The 8,996-nt window shown below is 34.2% G+C and overlaps 1 protein-coding gene across 1 annotated transcript; it reads right to left on the bottom strand.

Annotated features, from left to right (window-relative positions):
• Positions 1-169: 169 nt before the first annotated feature.
• LOC137806778 (peroxisomal fatty acid beta-oxidation multifunctional protein MFP2) lies at positions 170-8,531 on the bottom strand. The gene is made up of 18 exons (XM_068607052.2): positions 8,205-8,531; positions 7,584-7,655; positions 6,872-6,937; positions 6,725-6,778; positions 6,576-6,643; positions 6,417-6,498; positions 5,985-6,040; positions 5,378-5,680; positions 5,203-5,289; positions 3,664-3,838; positions 3,431-3,552; positions 3,163-3,326; positions 2,830-3,084; positions 2,629-2,750; positions 2,363-2,484; positions 2,094-2,242; positions 1,879-2,017; positions 170-366 (listed from the first exon to the last, which is right to left on the bottom strand). Exons 1-18 carry the CDS (start codon positions 8,302-8,304, stop codon positions 331-333), a joined length of 2,172 nt encoding a protein of 723 aa, XP_068463153.1. The 5' UTR covers positions 8,305-8,531; the 3' UTR covers positions 170-330.
• Positions 8,532-8,996: the final 465 nt, after the last annotated feature.

Here is an 8,996-nt window from a genome sequence, read left to right as displayed (position 1 = left end):
ACATTGTATTAGGTGTATTTCACTCAAAAAATCGCAAAGAAGAAGAGACAAATCCATCACATGGCAACCTATAGAATTATCTTACCATCCATTTAAGTGAACTCTTCGTCTTCGTCGTCTATTCTTAGTGATAAATAAACATCGTAAAGGGATACAAAAGAAACAGAACTATCTAGACTAAATACTTTTATTTTGACCAAAGAATTATGCTGTTCAAATATTTTCTCATCATATATTATTTAGCTATTTCTGAAGTCACCACAATATTCCCACCATTTGAAAGGAGAAAAGGAAAATTCAATAGAGTAAACACTTGGAGCTGTTTATTTCTTACATCCGTGACTTTGCCTGCTCCACAGGGGCACTCTGCAATACAATAGTACAAAATCCATTAGACAGCAAAAATAATGACAAAACACTGTCAGAGTTATCATCGGGGAAGTGATAACTTCTCAATAAACATTTTTCTGAAAGAAAAATTAGAAAAAAATGAAATCAGTTCTTTCCTAAATCAAAAGTAACTTATATATAAATTAAATAACAAAATCAAATCAAATTTTTCATAAATTAAAATTAACCCATACATAAATTAATTTATAAAAACATATTTTGTAATATTTTTTCAAAATCTGATTTTTAAATTATGGATAAACTATTTAGCTTATGGAAAAACTACATTTATTTTTCTGTTACCGTTGTCTCTTAAAAATGCTTATGTTCTCCAAATATACTTGTAATTGGGGGTAAAACGACTGACGGTATTTTGAGTTCAATAAGCAGGCAGTATTTGCTGTCAACCCCTATTTTGCATATCTTTATTTTTGTAGTTTGTCAAAAGTGCAACTTTTTGTGAGTGGATAAACTAAACAATTATTTATTTCAAGCTAAAACGAGGCTTCGTTATATGTAGAAGAAAATATATATAAAAAAAAGATAAACATATAATTCAGTATCTATTCATGTTACAAATTCTTATTTTGGACTTTATTCGTAAAATTTTATTAAATTGATCATCATATATACAAATATTAAAGTTTCAGCCTGTCATCGTACATCGAAGGTTAACTCTCTTAAAACATGTTTAATTTGGTCTCTGTACAACACATCATTAATTTGGTCTAACTAAGGATGCACTGTACTTAAAAAAAACCAAATTAAGAATGTGTTAGATGTACAAGAATCAAACTAAAAATGCATAAACGGTTATCGGTCTACACTTATAGGACTCGATTTAACAAGTTCTTACCCATAGGGACCAAATAGAGAATCTGCCATACGTTTAGAGACTAAATTATATGTTTAACCAGATCAATAAATAAATTTTGCAGGTGATTCTACACAATTTTTTTAAGGAACTATATTAAGTGTACGCAGTCCGACGAAGAGGAAGGGCCAGAACGAATTCTGGAATTTGTAAACCAAAGCAAAAGGACTGAATGAATAGTATAAGGTGTTGGTTATTTCCTGAAGTGCATAAACTGATTTAAAGGTTTAATCATTATCTAATACTACGAAGAAGGCGACAACTCGAGGCTTGTTTGCTTCGCTAAGAGTTTAAAGCAGTTAATAAAGCAAAGGAGTTAACTACTTTTTCCTTTATTCTATGTCTAATAAATGTGATATACTATAGTATAAAATAGACGATCTTGATTTTCTGGCTACTGATGCAATATGCTAGTGAAGTTACCTTAAGTTTCTATCTTTTCTTGAGTTAAAAACAGATCTAATATGCCTGCAAATCTACCGTGAGAAAGAACAATTTGCAAACAATCCCAATCTATTGCCAATGACCAAATAGACATTGGCTAAACCCTCCTAGAATAACATAAATAGTTTTGTATGGAATGAAATGGAAATGAATGAGCTAGCTTTACTCACCAGAGGGATTCCTTTGGCGGCTCTAGCAGCCAAGTAGGCACAGGGCTTGAAGAATTCTCCATACAACTCTGACCATTTTTGTAATCTTGAATATATGTACTTCGATCCAAAGGAATCAGCCCAAAATATGATGCCTCCCCTAATGAAATCGACCCCAAAAATTTAGAACAAGTACACAGTTTTGATAAGTATGCCAAATAAATAATAAGACAAACCTGTAAGGTGGAAAGCCCATGCCCATGATAGCAGAAATATCGAGATCTGCTGCTTTGACTGCAATACCTTCATCAAGGACCCGACAAGCCTCATTCACCACAGGAAAGAATATCATCTCTACGATATCCTTTTCTGGTATTTTCGCAAGCTGTGCAGGTTCAGATTAAAAACATCAGATCCAGTGGAAATTTACAAACAAATCAGACTTCAAATTTTGTTCCCTCTCTAGCCTACAAATATGCTATGAATTAGGAAAAGTAGAAAATACCTTGGGATCAACAGAGACACCAGAAATGCCCCTTGCCTTCTCAATATAGTTCTTCAATTCCGGATCAGGACTAGCCTTTCGTTTATCATCATACAAATAAAACCCTTTGCGAGTTGTTTCACCTGTTAGAAGTGTGTGAAGCAAAGATTGTTAATGAATTAGTTCAGTAGAATATACCTAAGCATTTCATGGTTAGTAAGATATATAGAATACATTCCACAAAGAAATCTCCATCAAAATTCAATTCGTTGCAGTGTTTTTTTTACCAGCTCTCTTATCTTCTTGTAGAAGTGGAATAAGCATTGATTTATAAGTTCGCTCAGGAAAATTCTGAATAAATTGCGAGCCAGTAGCAATTGCCACACCAAATCCAACAAGGTCAACCAATCTGCACAAGTAACTATGTAACAAACCAGGCACTTCAAGAATTGATTGAGAATATAAAAATCTTATCCGAGAATTAATACCTGAAAGGCCCCATGGGCATTCCAAATTTGGTTATTACCCTATCAATTTGATAAACATCTGCCCCACGTTCAACAAGCAAGAGACCTGCTTGCGTGTATGGGAAGAACATCCGATTAACAGCAAATCCTGTGCAGTTTCCAACCACCACTGGTGTTTTTCTTATCTTTTTAGAAATATTTAATACGTCAACTATCACTTGGGAAGAGGTCTGCTTTGTACGTACAATTTCCAAAAGCGGCATGACATGTGCAGGACTAAGTACGCACAAGTCAGATATTTAGATCAAAAAGACATAGCAGGGAAAGAAATAGTTTCCAAATACAAGATACCACCTGAAGAAATGGGCTCCAACAATTCGATCTTTGGATTTGATCTTCTCTCCGATCAAGTTCAAGTCAATTGTGGAAGTGTTACTTGCAAGTATACAATGAGGTGGACAATACTTTTCAAGATCAACAAAGATTTGCTGCTTTAAGGACACATTCTCAATAACAGCCTGTCCAGATATCAAACACCAAAAGTTCATAACTTTCATAACATGCAACCATGACCCTGAGGACAGTAAATAAGCAAATATATTTTGGAGTTTCATTATACAACCTCTATGACCATGTCCACGTCTCTGAAGCTTTCATAGTCAAGGGAACCGCTGACAAGAGAGACGGCCTTTGCAAAATTTTCCTTGGTCATTTTACCTTTCTTAACACGGCTCTGTAAGTTTGCTGCTCACCGGGGAAAGAACATTACATGAGAATAGATAAACAACATCACTTATTTCTTAATTAAAAATGCAGATTGAATAGGGACTAGTGAGAGTCAACTCATATTCTCACCTTTAATCCTATTGATACCAGCATCTAAGAATTTCCCATTTACTTCTTTCAAGATGATAGGATAGTTGCTAAGAATTAAAGCTGTTGCTATTCCAGACCCCATTAGTCCTCCACCAAGGATAGCAACCTTCTTGATCTGCCTAGGAACCAGACCACGATCCGTAACCCCAGGTACCTGCCCATGACACAAGGTAGTAGGAAATTCATATTTATATAAAAAATTTAGCACTTGACGGGCTAGCTAATGCAGCTTCCAAAATTTGTCTTTATGAAAAAGATTAATTGAACCTAACTGGACTCCATATGCAACTTTTTAACAATCCTATAAAACCTCTAGCCAGAAAAACACTATCAAATTTAAGATAGGTTTTAAGCTGAGTCGGAAGGGTAATTGAGAATCCCAAAGTAATGCTAGTTTCATTTGACATGAGATGTATCCGAAGGTAAGGAAGGCTGCTGAACATTCTTCGGTGAATCAAATTTTTTTGAACCAATAGTGCTTAAATGGAAGTGTTCAATAAAAGATAATAAACAAAAAGGGAGTGTATTAAAGCCTGACACATAGGTTTAATAATGTTGAAAATAGTGCAAGGTATCAAAAGGCTAGAGGTCAGACAAGGAAGTTTAGAGGAAAGATCCAAAGGTTTGAGAACTTTTCCTCAAATCTTGGGAGAAAAATGAAAAGTCTAAGATATCTAAGATTCAAAAATAGGGAAAGGAAATAAATACTTTAGTAAGGATGAACATCGCGGGTAAGGATTCAAGATGGGTTATTGTTGTATCAAGAGGGTCAAGGTTCACCACTTATCAATAATATCCAAAATTGTATAAAATTACAAAAAGAATAGGGACAGCTATTTTAAAATGAAATACCTATCTATTGACATCAAGTAAAACATCACAACCACTAAAAACTAATAAGGTTGCCCAAATAATAACGTAACAGTCATAACAATATATCTTGTTGAATAGAAAACAACATTTTAATGTGATAAACACCCAAAAACTTGGGGAACCCCCTCTCTTAAAAGTTAGTAGGGGGTGAAGGAAAGCACTTAAATACTCCATCAAACATTTGATACTACAAAATGTGGGACTTAAGACACTCCATAATAGCCAAGTTTTGAGCATGGCACTAATCTTAGGAGTTGATATCCCGAAGATCGCGCTCTATGATGCTTCACTCATCTTTTCTAGTCAACCACTCCATAGATAAGTCTCTAAGACAATGATAAACAAATCCAATACCAATAAACACTCAAGCACTTGGGAAACCATTCCAACCTCTCACCACATCTGAGGCAGAAGCCCCTCTCAGTGATATTGTGTCTCTTTTCAATTTGACAAAAAAAAACTCTCAATATTTAAGTAAAAACATGTCCAATCCAAACACTAAATTCTTTTACAACATTTAACCTTTCTATTAAAAGTTTAAAGTATGTTATAAAAAAGAAATATAAACTATTGTTGTCTTAATACCTAGTTTTGCCACTTGAATTGGAATAACAAAGAGAAAATTAAGACACAACCCCAACAAACCTTGGTTGTTCCTCTTTGAGCAAAAAATACGTGAACTAAGCTTTTGCAAATATCTGACTGCACAAGTTTTTCGAATGCTTCAGCTTCCTACAAATAATAAACACAATGTCATACATATTTACGCTACAGTAATATGAAGGGGAAAAGGGATATACTGGTGTAGACAGATAACAACCTTCCAGAGTCCTGCACGGGGACCAGCCACTATTCCTGCCTCAATAACATCAATGCAAACCAAAGGATGATAGAGGTTAGGAGCCCGCCTTTGAGCCTGAGCTCGTGCAAATTTCAAAATCTCTCTTGCTTCCCCAAGGGATTCTAATTTGTCGGTCTTATAAAGACTAGCAACCCATGGTCGTTGGCGGCCCAATATATCCAAGGCCCACTGGCGTGCAGTGTTTACCAAATCATTAGGTTGCACCAAACCATCTACAAGCCCCAGACTAAAAGCCTCCTTCCCTTTGACTGGTTTTGAAGCCTAGATTTTTGAAGAAAAAAAAAGTGTTAAAGAAATTAATTGAAAATCACTGGACAGGCACATTGAAGCAACACCATACTCTTGAATAATTTCCGTTAAAAGGGAAAATACAATTCCACTCGAAGTGGAGAACTAAACCAAAAAATCTGGTGATATCTATCCAACAAACTTCAAACATAGAAGTGCAAATATGCTGTTAGACTGATCACCAACCTTGAGTTTGAATATACAAGTTTTTCAGATACGTTCTTCACATTTAACAGAATAGCAAAGTTATAAAACGGAAGCATAAAATGTAGCATACCAGTATCATCTCAAGTGCCTTTGTCAAACCAACAAGACGAGGAAGTCGCTGTGTTCCTAAGACAATTTAAAAGTCCAGGTTAACAATACTAAAGAAAAAAATAATGATGAGAACACTCAGTCACAAGACATTCACTGTTACTCATCGTCTAACTTCTTTTACAAATTATACTAGCCATGTCAAATGTGCGAATTAAGGTATTTAACGAAACTTTTAGTGCATAACTTCATTAAAAAACATGTAAACTTGATCTTCAATCAGCTTTCCTCTGTAGCTCTTGTCTTGTCACTCCACAATGACCAGTCACAATGGTTACAAGTATGTTTTCAAAATAAATCATAAAAAAAAGTTATGTATAGAGAAGCATTTAATTTGAATTCAAACACAAAATACAAATTAATTTGATGAAAATAGGGAGGAATCAGTTATTACCTCCAAATCCTGGAATTATTCCAAGCTGAAGTTCAGGCAAGCCTAATTGAGAAGTTGGAGTTGATAACCGGGCATTGCATGCCTATATGAGAAAGAATTGGTAAATTTTGCAGAAAATTATGAGGAAATGTTTCTTCCTAACAAGTTGGTAATGGGTACCATTGCAACTTCTAATCCCCCACCCAAGGCAAGGCCATCAATGGCAGCAACTGATGGTTTCCTAGCCGCTGAAAAATTAAGTGAACAAATTTAACATAGCACAAAATGAAAATGAATAAAAAATACAGTATTTCATAAAAGTGAAGTACCTTCAATAGTATCAGTGATGATTTCTATTGATATCCAACCAGGTTTTGGACGGTCTATAAGAGGGGAGAGGAAAAAGTTAGAAAATGAGTATGAGTATGAATATTAATTACTGAAATTTAGAGAGCCACCCAAAATTATTAAAGTACCTTTTGCTTCTTGAATGCCACCAAATGCAGAAATATCAAACCCTCCAGAAAATTTTCCCTTTGCACCTAATAAAGATAATATATGTGACAAGATTCAGTTATAATTATGTGACTATAAGCTAGTTGGCCAAAAAATATCTTTGGTGAAGCACCAAACTAGCCCGCTACTTCATTTTTCTTTTCCCTCTTGTTCTTCTTAATTGTAATTAGTTCCTTACAGTTTGAAATTTCTGTGTTTATCAAAATGTCAAAATCATGTCATAGAAGTTAGTCGAGTTGAGTGAGAATGACTATTCTCGTTGGTTGAAAGTCATAACTGTTACTAACATTTGTATAAGGGCACTTTATTTGATCAGAGACTTTTTAATTTAACAGGGATAATATTGCCTTAGATAGGATCCTAAGTGGTCACTTGATCATTGCTAATGGAGGGTGGGGACTTAGGTAAAAGGTTATAGGCTCAAATGCTGGCTATTTATCACATTATCTTTTTCTTCTTTCAAAGTTTTGGATTTACATTGTTCCCTTAGAACAAATTACTTCTCAGAAAGCTATTTGTTTTCCACTGTCCCTGCCAGATCATGGTTACTGCTTTCAATATCAATTCCTACCTAATTACTAATTCCATCTTGTTAAATTGAACAAACTTAAGTATTGTCCCTTCCCCGCGCCAAGCTTAGAAACTGTTCTGCTCTATAGCAAATCACAATACCTGTAACGACAATTGCCTTGACATCATTTCTCTTTATGGCCTGATCAAAACTCTCCTTTAGACCGTGCAATACTAGAGACAAAAAGAGGCAAAGGGAGACGGATGAGCAACCTAAAGGAATACTAAGTAACAGAAAAACAACATGAAGAAAATATAGAATGATACTGAAAAATAGGCACATCGAGACAGACATCAACGTTTCACAACATGCAGTGATATTAATCAGAAAAACGTAAGTTAATTTCACGGAGCAATCTGTTATATAAATATACAACCATGGTTCTACTATCACGTCAACATCATCATTCATCATCATCGTCATCATCATTAGCGAGAAAACACGCAGTCTGTACAATCTAGTGTGTGTGTCTGGGTGATTACTGGCAAAATTAGTTTTCACTTTATTATAAAAGCAAGTTAGTAGTAAAATTCTTAATCCAACTTAAAAAGAGTGTTTAAAAGTTGTTTGAAGTTAAAATCAATTTTGTTTTCAGAATTAATGAGTGAACGCGCAACGAATGATGAGACACTTGAGTTAGGTAGTAGTGGAAGGAGAAATCAAAATCGCACTTAAGAAATCCGAGCTAAAAGTAATGGAAAAGGAGAAACGAAAGTGTATACCTTCAAAGGAGAGGGAATTGACGGGAGGATTGACGATGGTGATGACGGCAACCCCATCGGATCCAACCTCCATGCGCGTGTGCCCTCCTCCTCTACCCATTGTGCTGTGATGCGATTCTTTTGGTTTTCGATTATTCAGATTTGATTTGAAGCCGAAAGAGAAATTTAATGAAATAACAGGAAGTGTCGTGAACGGAATGTCCTGTTGAATAGGAAAAACTCTGCTCCAATCCAAATAATAATGTATTATTACATCACATCATACCATTCCCTCTCAACTCCACACCCTTTCAACTACTCAAAACATTCTCACTCAACTTCTGAAATAGTTTTTCTAATTTTACCTTCTAAACTAATTACAAATCACCACGTAGATTATATTTGTTAACTCTATAATAATTATCCTAATTTATACTGTCAAATTCTTCACCTCCATTTTAATAGCTTTCTTATATCTAACTTTTTGTAGTTTATAATTATATATATAAGATAGTGTATTCAAGTATAAGTATTTTTATTATCTGTTTCATTTTTATAATTGTTATATTTTATCCTAATAAAAATAAAATTTATCTTTTTGTACTTTCAAATTAAAAATTTCTCTATGCAACCAATATGTTATGAAATATACATATGTATATATTTAACTCCACTATGTTAGTTGGGTCATAGGTTCAAGTATGGCAAATTACTATTCACGTGTTCAAAATAATAACATAAGATATGAAGGAAGATAAATGCAAGAATTTTTATAAAATAAATACATATTTCAGTCTTTGCAAATATTATAAT

The sequence above is a fragment of the Phaseolus vulgaris genome, chromosome 3 (genome assembly GCF_051622355.1).
Source record: "Phaseolus vulgaris cultivar YP4 chromosome 3, ASM5162235v1, whole genome shotgun sequence".
NCBI lineage: Eukaryota > Viridiplantae > Streptophyta > Magnoliopsida > Fabales > Fabaceae > Phaseolus > Phaseolus vulgaris.
The sequence above is the reverse complement of the archived record's forward strand: the minus strand, read 5'-3'. Positions and strand labels throughout refer to the sequence as shown.

Bases quoted from the DNA above. Each gene is read 5' to 3' on its own strand.
- LOC137806778 (XM_068607052.2), bottom strand. From the start codon at position 8,304: ATGGGTAGAGGAGGAGGGCACACGCGCATGGAGGTTGGATCCGATGGG. The intron at 3,553-3,663 runs GTGAGAATATGA...CCCGGTGAGCAG, and splicing joins TGGTATCAATAGGATTAAAG to CAAACTTACAGAGCCGTGTT. The intron at 2,018-2,093 runs GTTTGTCTTATT...CGATTTCATTAG, and splicing joins ATGGGCTTTCCACCTTACAG to GGGAGGCATCATATTTTGGG.